This window comes from Apostichopus japonicus, chromosome 6, assembly GCF_037975245.1.
Source record: "Apostichopus japonicus isolate 1M-3 chromosome 6, ASM3797524v1, whole genome shotgun sequence".
In the NCBI taxonomy this organism is placed as follows: Eukaryota; Metazoa; Echinodermata; class Holothuroidea; order Aspidochirotida; family Stichopodidae; genus Apostichopus; species Apostichopus japonicus.
The window spans coordinates 2,085,202-2,099,066 of NC_092566.1; the positions used below are offsets into that span (position 1 = coordinate 2,085,202).

A 13,865-nucleotide genomic window follows, 5' to 3' on the forward strand; every position below is an offset into this window, starting at 1 on the left:
AGTCGCCAAAATCATAGCAAAAAGAGCCATGCGAGATATTTACATGTAGATTTGAAATTGCCAAAAGAAAATTAAATTAAATTAAAACACATAGTTAATATTTTCATGCATTATTTCATGCAGAGTTATGCAATTAAACACATTCAGCAACTTTTTTATTTATAGTGCATTTTTTGTAAGGTGGCAAAGAAAAATTCAGCTAGCAAACTTATTTGGCTGCCCATGCAATTTTTACCTCTGACATCATTTGAACACCACCAGAAGATGCTATTATGTTACCATGAGAGATCATGGCACCTTTAGGACTTCCTGACGATCAAATGAATTTATTCAATTTAAATGAGTAGAGAGACTCATGCATATTAACATCTTGTGAAGAACTATATCTTACATTCACAAAATTCAGACGACAAAATAAATTGTTTATATAGTATGATGATATGATGAATACTTTTGTAAACCATTTTAAATCTTTAAAATGGAAAGAAATTTTCTTTTTAAATTGCTTCAGCCCTTTATTATAAATCAAAATATTGAGGCTTAGTAATTACTACAGTTGATTTCAAAATCTTCTGCAAAGATGCATTCATTTCTTTCTGTACAAAAAATAAATACTTATATAAATAAATAATAAATATTTACTCCTTCTGATCAACTTTGTCAGTTCAAATTCACCAACTTTAAGACAAATTTAGCAATTTCATGAGCAAGAAATTTCTATTTGAGTACAATCAAGATCAGCAGACATAATTGTTTGTTTTTACCACAGATAACGTGTGATTAATCGGTGATACTTCTGTTGATACATATTTATATATACATATATGTATTCTTGCAAAAAATAAATGAAAAATATGGAGTAAAAGCAAAAAGAATCTCTCACAAAGTGGAAACCCTCACCTGTTGTACCACTGGTATAACAGATGGTATATAGATCCTCAGGTTTTGGAGGCTACAAATGAAAGAGAAATATCATGTTTAACAATACTTTTCAATTTTAAATAGGAACTGTCAATAGTCATCAACAAACCAATCAAATGTAGTCAACGATTAAATTTGTTGTCCAAACAGTCAATTGGATACCAATTATCTTAATTATCAAATAAAGAGTATCCATATCGTTCTTTTTCAGCTGTTAATAAACATCGTAACCTGGAGACAGATCACATCAAGCTTTCAGTTATTGTTTCTAAGATGGAGGAGAGTATCTCAGTTTCACATCCCTGTTAGAATCACGCTACAAGGCATTTAGCCTTTGAAGAAGATCCTGCTAGGATTGAAAAGTCATGCCAACTTACTTTTAAAAATTCTCTAACACAGGCTCTCTAGTGGATAAGCAGTTTGCTAACAGTATTATTTTATTTTGATAAAATGCAAACACACGGCGTTGTAGATTTGAGTACTAACTATCGCTACTAACCAACAAACAGAACGTGTTGTAGATTTGAGTACTATCACTACTAACGAACGAGGCAAAACACACGGTGTTGCTCTTATCCAACAGAACAGTGTTGCAGATTTGAATACTGACTATCGCTACTAATGAACGAGGCAAATACACAGTGTTGCTATTATCAAACAGAAAAGTGTTGTAGATTTGAGTAGTAACTATCGCCACTAACCAACGAGGCCAACACACGGCGTTGCTCTTATCAAACAAAACAGTGTTGCAGATTTGAATACTAACTATCGCTACTAATGAACAAACTGAACGTGTTGTAGATTTGAGTACTATCACTACTAACTAACGAGGCAAAACACATGGTGTTGCTCTTATCAAACAAAACAGTGTTGCAGATTTGAGTACTATCGCTACTAACTAACAACTGTGTAGAGTACTAACAATCACTACTAACGAACAACGGTGTCATAAACTTACCACAGGATCGAGTAAGTTTTCTCTCCCAAGCTCCTGCCAAATCAAATGCAGAAATGGAATATGTAATGTCAAGTCCATAGAAATAATTTGAATAGCATTGTCGTTCTCAGAAACATTCCCATTCACAAAAAGAAAGATTTAACTAAAGATGCCTGATAAAAAGTTTGTTCCAATGATTCGTTCTAAGTAGGCTTGTAAAATTCATTCTGTTCATCGCAATGGTCATCACGGCCAGAAAGTTGGATGATGCACTGCACACCCACACATAGACTGGTGTGCTTTACATTCAGACTGGGGACCTCACTTTTTTTTGTTTCAATTGCTCCAATCCATTTACCCTAACCTCAACAAAACCCCTTAATATTAGAACTCTTCTGATGACATGGTGATTCTTTTCCAATCCGAGGACTTTCTTTGTTCAAGTCCTCAGTCTGAATGCAAAACAAGTGGACATACACACAAACACAGGCAGACACTTACACACACAGGCAGATACATACACACACTATTTCAAATGCTAAATTACCTTGCTTTCAAAAAGAAGTAAAAACTATCCTGTCATAAATTATTTAATTCTACTTCAATGATCTGTTCTTACCTCCAAGTCTGTAAAGAGTATTATTTCTACTTCAGTTTCCTTGGCCTTGTCTTTGACCTCTTGTGTGACCTCTGAAGGAATCATAGCAACCAGTCTTTTAAGTGTCTTTGTATCTGCTGCTCTCTCTAACAATGCTAGGATCCGTTTGGATGTGTCTGCTACCACAGTCTCTATCTCCCCTTTGGGAGGAAAAGGCAATTTTGGTTTTTAAGTAAAGATTAGCGGTTAGCAAATTTATTTCTTCTGGTATCTCATAGCACTTCTAGTTTAGGAACAGAGTAAAATGTACTGTTTCATGATATAAGAAATTATTCGAAGTGACATTAAGAAGTAATTTTGTGGATCTGATTTGGTCGATATTTATTCAGTCATCAAACGATACAAATTTTACTAATTAACAGCCACAACCTCAAGAAATAAAGCTCTATTCAATCAAATTTACCGGCAATGCTGAATCTCTTCAGTTAGACATGGGAAAAGTAATAGAGAACATCAACAGGGTACTTTAAAGAGTGAATCAAATTCAAAGGACAGACAATATATGAAATCACTCAAACCTAATGTTGTTCAGAATAAAATATTGCAGCATATAAAACACTAGGGTGCACACAACAAACAAGCAAGCAAACCTGTGCAGCATACAAACCTAAGAACAGTACCAAACAGACAAACACAGTGTTAAATAATCACTAAGAAGTGCAAGCCTTGACCTCGTTTCAATATAAGATTGCTTTTCCGAAGTGTTAATATAAATCTTTTATCGTTTACGACAAATTTTGTGAAATGAATATTCAGATAAAACTTTGAAAAGTCAAGTCTCTTTCACTTCAAAATAAACTTGCAAAACAATTTTGACAAAGGCATGTGAAGGACGTTTGAACTACTAATGATAGGTTTAAAGTTTATTAATGAAAAAAATTAAAGCTAATTATATCTCATATCAAGGGATCAAGTGCAAAGATCGACTCCTTCACACATGACCTTTATGACTGCGATAGATAAACAACATCACTACATCCAGTAAGAGATATTTTCACAGGTTATTTACTTAAATTGATTTGAGCTGTCATTATGCAGTCACAGTTCAATTAGAGCAGTCAATATTTTTGCATCTAATTGGCTATCACTTCATAAATGCAAAAGATATATATATATATATATATATATATCTTAATCTTAATTACCCATTTTGAAGAAAGCCGTTACAACCAACGAGTATCAACATGACAAACCATTAAACTGTCTGGCATGATAACAATTTCAGCAGATCCTACAAAATTAAGGAATAATTTTAAATATGAACACCAGGTGTAACAGGGTTTTTTCTTGTTCGGCTGGAATCTTTATCCTTATAAAATACCATGAATATTATGGTTCTGTGTAAGATCATCACAATACATCTTTGTTTCTGTGTAGTAAAACACATCAATTAAACTGAGTATATACCTATCCGATACACTTGCGTACATAGACCACAAGAAAACAAAACTATTGTCTAAGCTTTGCCAGCCGATTTAACAATATGATTGTTATCATAGTATATCATTGTACCATGTAGTACTATATATGCAACAATATCATTGTGGATGTTTTATATGATTACTTCTGATACAATATTATTGTATGATACTATGTGAAATGGTTAATACTATATACAACAATATCATTGTGGATGTTTTATATGATTACTTCTGATACAATATTATTGTATGATACTATGTGAAATGGTTAATACTATATACAACAATATCATTGTGGATGTTTTATATGATTACTTCTGATACAATATTATTGTATGATACTATGTGAAATGGTTAATACTATATACAACAATATCATTGTGGATGTTTTATATGATTACTTCTGATACAATATTATTGTATGATACTATGTGAAATGGTTAATACTATATACAACAATATCATTGTGGATGTTTTATATGATTACTTCTGATACAATATTATTGTATGATACTATGTGAAATGGTTAATACTATATACAACAATATTATTGTGGATGTTTTATATTATATTATTCTGATACAATATTATTGTATGATACTATGTGAAATGGGTAATACTATATGCAACAATATTATTGTGGATGTTTGATATTATATTACTATGATACAATATTATTGTATGATACTATGTGAATCGGTTGGCTTTGCAGCATTATTTATGAAGACACAGCAGCTGAATATTTGCCTGTAGCAGCTCTTGTAACATTCTGCCGAAACTGAAGGAGAATTCCGAACAGGACAATGTTGCCATCAATTAATTGTTTATTGCCCATCTGTGCCTCTTAATGTGTTCTGAGTTTATTTTGGTTTCAGTTAGCCTCTGATGACGATTCTATTGGGATAGACCCCAGGACCTCTTTTTACTTTCACAGGCTTTTTGAACTAGACAAGCAGTTTGCTAACAGTTTTTCCTCTCTTTAAATTTTCTTCAAAGCAAATAAATGATGAAGGTGGGTAGAGGCTAGGAGTGGGGTGGAGTGCCATTGAGTTGGGAAATGGAAAGGTTCGCTTACCTTGGTTAATAATGAATGTGCAGATATCAGGTCCAAGGGTATCGTAGAGGGGTACACTAACCAACGAGTAGATCAGACAGCTTGTTTCAATAAGTCCCCACTGGTGGAGTAAAGAGTTAAAATAAATACTTGTCAAGTGGTTGAAGAAAGACTTAGTATTGAGTTTAAGCCTCTTAGCATTCCAGGAACCATTCTTAGCCAGAGTGCCTACAAGAGGCAAACGGGTAGTCCTACCAATAAACATAGAATAGTTGTTTTTCACAAATCAGAGTCCATCCCCCTGCCTAAAAAACTCCCTCCTTACCAAACTGATGGTCAGAACTTAGGTTGCAGAAACTAGACATCACATATGTAAGACAAACCACACACTGAACTAGTCCAAATTTGCTATAGAATCTACAACGCTGCACAGCCTAGGCCCTTATATCAGCTTACAAGTCTCCTCAAAGTCTGAAACATTTCACCACGAATATAAAAATCTGTTCTACACTAAACAACTTCAACTTTGTACTTGTAATATTTCTCTTTGAGGTATTTCTTACCTGCAATCTGTTTTGAGCATAAATACCAACTAAGGCTTCCTTTCCTGGTTCGAGCCCTTTAGCAACGAGTCCTGACCCCAGCCTTTGAGCACTTTCATAAACCTAAGGAAAAAGATGGATGGATGGATAGACCTTTTGACATAGTCCTGCTCAAGGAGATAATAACTATATTTTGCAGTAAACTCAATTGGTAAAAATGTTTGCACAATAACAAAACAGATGAGCACACCATAGTGTTTTTTTTTTTATCCTTTTCTTTTCTTTTGATCAAGAAGCTTATTTCTGTTTGCAGAATTCGACCATCACAAGCATCTTGATTACTGTAAAAGACGACATTTGGACATGTTTCCCCTTTAATGAACTTTGATTTACCGACCAATCTTTTAATATTTTGCTCTTTTCATTATGCAACACGTGTACTATACTGTCAATGGACTTAGTTACTACAATGAGAACAACATTTCGCTGGAAAATCATACCTAGACTTTAGAAATAGTTGAGGATTACATGCATAATTCAACAACCGTTTAAGCTCAGGAAAAAGTACTGTGCAGTTTTCCTTTCCTTTGCATAGCTCATTGTTACAACCAAAACATAATAAAGACCTCCTTGAGACCTTGATGTATGACGCATTTTTCATGTCACTTTTTTCTATAGTATTCGCTAAAAGGAGATGACATATTACACACAGAACCATCATCTTTACTATGCAGTACCGTATGTCTAATAAATACTGGAAATTGATATGCATACCACAATAAACCTGTAGTATTGTTGTACTAGCCTGGCAATTAAATTATCACCAATTTGATATTCTAGATGGATGTAATATGAACCACATATCAAAGTTTGCAAGGGACAATGCTGTCGATATCTTGTCTATATATATCAAGTGTATAGGGGCTGGCTGATATTCCCTGCAGTGCTGTTCCATTGACTTTGACTTTGCCTTCATTTTGAATAGCACATCTGGCACATTTGTAGGTAAGTTCACCTATTTCGGTATAAATATCTAACACTGAACATAACGCTCCCAAGCCACTTCTTCTTTCCCTCACCCCTGCTCATCCCCAACCCCTCCTCTACATTCCCCTTTCTGTACCCCACTATACTACCCATGATGCTCTATGATGAAACTAGACTGAGGGAGAATACTTACTTCTTTAAAAGACATCCAATCGACTCCTTTGTCCGTGCACTGTCCCATACAATCAGCATCCTCTGATTACATTAACAACAAAGAAAAGGACACAAAAATGTACATGTTGTTGCGGTTAAAACAAGGAATCGCCTATTATGAGCTACCACAAAATTTCAATAACACAACATATTTGTACCAGTTAAGTATTGGGTGATTGGCAGGGGGAATACTTTTAAAAAAATGTGACAACTAACCAAAACATAAAATACACTAATTTTCTGTTGCAAAAGCCACTTTTTAATGGTCTCCAGTCCCTCTTTGAGAAAATAATTTCTTATTCCCAAGGCAATCTACATCAGTGCATAATAGATAAGTGTTACTGTCAATGCAGTTCCTTCAAATTAACAATAGAATGCACATGGAATTTACTCAAATGAATTTCAGTTTGAGTTTTTCTGGTAATCAAACACATCTGAAGATGTCAACACCTATTTTTAGTTTGTTGCAAAATTGTCATAACAGATAATTACATTCATACGCGAGTCTGTTACTTATGTCATTAAAATTATAAAAGACACTAAATCTAAAGCTACCATGCTGTCATAATGGATGTACCAAATCTAGTAAAACAAATCAGGGATCAAGCTCTTATGAGCATTAATTACACCAAAAAAAAGTTACCAACTTTTTATGTCTCTTTTGGACATGAAGAGAACTGACACGAATGAACTTGGATGTATCACTTTGTAATGTGGAATATGACTACAAAGTGCAACCATCTACCCTTAGTGCAGATAAAATCAAGAAATGTCGAGCAAACTTTACCATTTACTTTCAACCCATGCATGAAACTATCATACACAGTGCGGACATCTTCGTATCTGTACTCCATGTACTTCCCATCCTTCATCAGAGGGGAAACGTGGATATGTTCATCACCCTGGTAAATGAGCAAAACAGGATATTTTCAACCCCCTGTAGTACCAAATTAATTCGCCGACTCACATTTCTATTTCAGACCAGCAGGCTACTGCAAACATTATGTAATTTATGTTTGCCTAAAAAAGTCACACAACTTTCCTTAGCACTGATCAAATGTGCATGTTTAAATTGAGTGCTATCACTCTGTCCATCATAGTGTGCAATTATAGAATGGATGGCCATTTCACAGCTAAACACATCAGACCCATCTAGATACTGTGCATGAACAAATACTTTAACAGTACAAGCGTCATATCTTATGACGATATTTCGATAAAAACAATGGCAAATTTGGCAAAATGCAAACATGCCCTTTAATTTTGCTATCAGCCTTCCAAACTTTGGTGCATAACCGAGTACAACCTCTGAGTACAGTAATGGAGTCCTGTTGGCTAAAACCCTGCTATGCATGTGTTGTTTATAAAGTCTTGTTTTAATGTCTTGCCACAGGATCACAAAGTAAACATAACAAATGTGCCATAAAACTTGTACTTTTCTACAAACATTCTCATTCCACTATTTTAACTTAAATGGATGAATCCAGTACTGTAGCATTATGTTAACACTAATTGAGACACTCACTGGTAGCTCAATGGACTGCTTCTTCAAGTCCACCGGTGGTACCTGTCTGCCTTTGGTTGACTGTGACATCATGTAAGCTGTCGTCAGGGCAACCGCTCCCAATGCAGTAACAACTAGTGGCTCACTTATCAGTTCTAAAGCTGCTGACATTCCAGGGTCTGAAACATTTTCAAGAGCGACAAGCAAAACAAATCGAGTTGTTAATATTGAATATTGCATACTATCAATGAGACAAAAATGAGTTTTATGCTTTGAAATAGCTGAGACAAATGGAATTGATCATTTTCAATATTAGCTGACCTTTGATAGATTCACATGCCCATTCATGTACTTACTTCTGCATTTTTGCATTCTGGTTTTCTACTAAACTAAACCAGTTACAAATGACTGATGGTAAGACGTACTGCGGTCCTGAATATCAAATTAATGCAAGCACTAACTAACTTTGTATTGTGATCTTATGTTAGGTAAGTTCTTGTACAGTGACACTTTATTGAGGATCACAATTCTATGGAAATTGAGGCCGAACGCATGAACGGTTTTCTTCAAAGGTTTTGACTGCTATCTTTGTTGCATGTTGAGAAACAATGCATGTAAAGCATGAAGAATTAACGTACCCCTTACACTAATCGTTTTGTTACTGTGAATTTCCATTGACAAACCATCATCATTTTCAATATTAGCTTACCTTTGAAAGATTCACATGCCCATTCATTTACTTACTTCAGCATTCTGTCATTTTCCATTTATCAGTTTTGTTGTTACTACAAACTACATGCATTTAGAAGTAACAATGTTAGCTTGTGAGAGAATCAGAACAATCCTTGACTGTTGAACGCCACTGAAGTTCAATGAATTGACTTAGCTTCTATGACACGATTTCCATAAATGACAGGTTACAATAATAGAACTTTGCAATTCAATACCGAAGTAAAGATCGAGAAAACATTTCAAATCCAGCTGTGCTTTCACTTTAATAGAATCAGCTAAACAGTACTCTGCAGCAACAACAGCACCGTACTGTAGCTAACAAACTGTACTAAAAGTGACATTAGTAATAATGCTTGCTCTACTTCACAATTACACAACAGCTCACAAAGAATTCATCACATCTATTGTACTAAACATGCATAACGAACTTAGAAGCAATGAATAACTATGTGAACAAAACACTTGTAGCTTTACTTACCACCCCCAGATGTGAAATGAAGGGAGAGCTTTAAGGGTAACCACAATCCCACAACAATACTGAATCTTTTCCTTTATAATTAGCTCAACCACTTGACTGTATAGTGTTCGTAATCTGACCTGCCTACAAATTATCCTGTTTACATTACTAGATTAAATTAACCAAAGGTTGATTGTTACCTTTAAAAAGTTTGCTTTATCTGTCTGTGTAACTATTTGCATGAAAACTACTGAAATAAGTCACAAGGACATTGCTTTAACAAGGTCACAGCACTTTAAATGACAAGGGTCTTCTTTTATCTTGTAAACATAAACAAAGCAAGAAACTTTCCATGATGAGTATGATTAACCTGCCAAGTGTTTGTTTGTGTGAAAATATTGAATATAACATAATTCTCAAAAGAAAAGTTAAATGTACTTTTTTAAGCAATTTTTACTTTCAATATGAACTGAATGTTCATGTTCCTCCCCCTCCCAATTGAGATAACCTGTTGACCCCTTGAAACTCAGAGGGTAAAAACTTATCAGGGCCTGCTTGAGTGTTTTTAATGTACGCATATCAACTCTTTGTCGAAGACATATATTGCCCCTCCACAATACTAAACTGAATTTTACCAAACTATGTTCACCACATGAAAATCATAGTATTGGAGAATTCACAGATTAATTGTAGCTTTAATTTTGAAGTTATCAGGGTTTCAGACTTTGACACCTGTTGACCTCATTTGACCTTTGATCTCTACCATCTTCAACAGGGATCTTGCACTAACCAAGCTGGATCTAAATACTAAGTCTGAAGTTCGAGAAAGATGTACTTCTTGAGTTATCATGTTTACAAGATTTTCTAACTTTGACTTAAATGTTGACCATAAAATGACCAATGACCACCACCAATTTCAATAGGGTTCTTGTACTCACCAAGCTGGATTTGCATACCATGTATGAAGTTCAACAGAGATATACTTGAGTATATTTTTAGTTATCTTGTTTACAAAGTTTCAGATTTTGATCTCTGTTGACTCCTAATGACCAAAGAGTTTCACAGGAAAGGATATGGTTCTTGTACTCAATACAATGGATCAACATACCAAGTCTGCAGTTAACCCACCATGAAAGTTTTGAGATACGGTTTCTACAAGAGAGTGTCACAAACACACACCATCGCATAAGCACTGATTCCTTCCGCCTCCAGCAAGGAATCAAACATTGAAGATTAAAACAATGAGGAAATTTGAGCAGCAAGATGACAGGAAAATGCAGGTACTATACAGGTATACTTAACTCAGTACCATTACATTGGGACTGAATTTCAGTGGGAATGACTGGGTCAGTATTTTACATGACAAGCGAACTAAGGTCAGTTCTATACAACCAGTGACATCAATACCACTAAGTTCTACAATATCCATTTATGTCAACTATGGGTCTGTATGGCAGACAATAGGCGGATACAATTAATAAAAAATGTGAGTTGTATGAAGGCGAAAATACTATTCTGAGTGGATTGAGAATAGAATCCTCTGTTCTTCGCAATTAATCGCTCTAAATACTAAGTTGGTAAATCGATCCAATGAAACTTCCAAAACTTACCTGGTTTAGATATTTACTTCACTTTCTAATTTACCTGTCTCTTCACAACTTCTGCACAATCACTCTACCAAATCTAATGTTACCTGGTTACCTCACATGGTGACCTGTCACCTCCGGTCAACCTACCTCCGATTCTAGCACCCAAAGTGTCTAGTGGACCAGAGATGACCGATCACCACTGGAGGTCAGTGTCAAAAGGTTACCAGGTCACTCTAGAGATGGTAGAGCAAGGGAGCAGAGGTGGTGAGGGGACATGAAATTGAGGACTATAGGTACACTCTCAGTGAGTTAGCATAGGATAAATTGAATCCCACATTTTTCTTGGCAGGTTTGATAGCTAATCAAATTACCAGATATGGTAATGGAATGCAAGCTTTCCATGTATCCCATATGCCTTGAAGTGTTGTATTGACAATGATAAATGCTTCATTTTATGAATTAAATCAAAATTTACATCAACTTTTCCAATTTAAAATCGGATGAACCTGGATATTTGAATATAATACAGTCATTGAGATATTGTAAACTTCACAGTTCACATCCACTTAAAGTAAATTTGGGACCATCTACACCTCAAAAGTATTAAAATGAAGCAAAGAAACAATCAAAACAAAAACATTTTTGCTGACAGAGTTCAAATACGACATCACACCTGTATGTTTCCAGTTGACCAATTGTACAAACTGTGACAAGTTTAACTCGTAAAATATGTCCAAAGCACTATGTAGGGACTGCTTGCAAATTTCACTAGGATGCTTAGAATTCATGCTCTTTTATCAGTCATAAATATCATATTTCCCCTGGACTAGCCTTTGAAACACAAACCAATCATATTGTCAAAATGCACCAAATTAGCAGGATTCTATAAACAGCACTGTAATAATTTAACACTTTACTGGTCCAATTTGTTTGGGAAAGAAGTAAAATTCCCCTCACAGGTCACTTTCATATGGACAATATATTGACAACAATGCATTGTAGGGACTTATCTTTTATTATCATATGAACTTTATAAATTTTGGGCAAAGAAGATCCTGTGACCTGGAGCTAGTTTGATTTTAGTACTTGATAATGGAGTCTTTGATACTTTGTAGTATAGTCAAGGAACCTATTATGTCATGAGACGTATTTTGGACTCATTCCACTCTTCTAAGTAGCTTTTGTAGTTATATGTCTCAATATGGCAGCATTTTTCATAGAGATCTAAAATGACTAAAGGCTAAACTTTCATCAAAATTCCATACGAAAAATGTAGATGCGCCAGTTGGTTACATATTGAAGAGCTAGATATAAAGAAATTTGAGTAATTTATTCAACAATAAGTAACTTTTGCCAGTTTGAACTTTTAAGTATTAAAAGTATCATTACATGCATGATATTAATTGGATCCAACATGCTGATTTCTACAATAAATAAGTTAGTTCTGCTAGGTTATGTTTAACCTAGGCTAAAGACTGGTTCTCTTGTCTTTAGCACATTTGACACACAACTACTATGGCTACAAGGCCTAAGTTGGAAACAATGTTAGGCCTGTTAATTTAATTAAATCCAAGCCAGCTAACACTGTATAGGCACATTTGGCTATAGGTGTAACAAATAGGCCTGCTTATTTCAAACCTTGCAAATTACATTCTGTATTCCACACTTGTTCTACTTGACTGATCCAAAAAAGGCGTCAAGTACTCTTTCGGATACTGCAAAACCATACTCCATGGCTTCTTTCGCGAGTTCCTGCTTGCGGGAAGATCACTATACATACATACATACTATGCAATGTGACTGTCGTTTTGCATTTCAACGTTTGGACGAACTGCACACGACTGGGATGTCATTACCTTTGTAAGCACAGTGTGTGGAGAAAAACACAAAAGTAGGCTAATGTTTGATTCACGCTTGACGTCACACACGCACCACCAAGCCTAGCCAAGTATTTGGCTACAGTAACGCCAAAGCACTTTCGCTTTCCAGATATTGGACTTCAGGGAGCAGCTCGGATTGAGTCTTACAGATATCCAGGAGAGACAAACGGAACCATCGACAGTTGATAAACTTTATCAATAGATTATTGATCGTGCAGAGTACGGGTATGAAAGTGTTTTACAGATATGCTGGTGAGTGTTGCATAACTCCAAGGCATTGAGTCACGTGCATAACAATCGTAAAATTATCTCATGATGAGGAAGATGTGACTGTTTTGTTATCACCACAAAATGTTATGTTCTTCCCCTCATATACGCTAGATAAAAAGTCGATTGACTCTTCGGCCATGATAGCAGAGGGAGGGGCCCTCTTGTTTAGATACCCGGTGGCTAGAGGGTTTGTGAGTAAAAGTCCGGAAGAACAGTTCTCTTCCAGGAAACAGCCCAGCCACCGGTAAAGTATATTTTGTTTTCCTTTTCTTAGCTAATGGTCTCTTCCCGGCATAGGCGTGGGTGGGGGGGGGGGGGGCTGGGGTTGCAAACTTGCAAGAGCCGTGCTTCACATGGCTCGATCAGGCATGTCACACTCTGATCACACACAGAAAAAAATAATCAACACTATATATGTACAAATAATTACACAAACACGTTATAAACGTCGGTCTAAAACTGTATTTGTTAGAGTACACTTTGACAAAGCAATTTCTAATTCACACATGTTTTGGGAACCCTCATTGTAAATTACTGAGATAGAGATATGACCTGTTCATGCTTTCAAGTATGGAGTGAGGGGTTGGGAAATTTTTTAATTCTCTCAAACTTTCTGGTAGGTGTATGAACTTTCATGGAAGGTGGCAAAGGCGAATAAATTATTATATATAGGAGGGGTTTGGAGATGGGGTCGTTGGAG

General features: G+C 35.4%; 1 protein-coding gene across 7 annotated transcripts in view; it reads right to left on the reverse strand.

The window, feature by feature from the left end:
• LOC139968646 (long-chain-fatty-acid--CoA ligase 1-like) overlaps nt 1-13,190 on the reverse strand; it is a 31,349-nt gene extending 18,159 nt beyond the window's left edge. The window contains exons 1-10 of one of the 7 annotated variants that reach the window (XM_071972876.1): nt 10,365-10,654; nt 8,259-8,416; nt 7,521-7,635; nt 6,714-6,775; nt 5,555-5,656; nt 5,013-5,112; nt 2,478-2,656; nt 1,880-1,912; nt 901-952; nt 236-309 (exon numbers count right to left, since the gene is read on the reverse strand). In XM_071972876.1, the coding sequence (XP_071828977.1) occupies nt 236-309; nt 901-952; nt 1,880-1,912; nt 2,478-2,656; nt 5,013-5,112; nt 5,555-5,656; nt 6,714-6,775; nt 7,521-7,635; nt 8,259-8,416; nt 10,365-10,380 (891 nt within the window). In that variant the 5' untranslated portion in view covers nt 10,381-10,654. The other 6 variants (XM_071972878.1, XM_071972880.1, XM_071972879.1 and 3 more) reach the window with 6 other exon arrangements.
• Nucleotides 13,191-13,865: the final 675 nt, after the last annotated feature.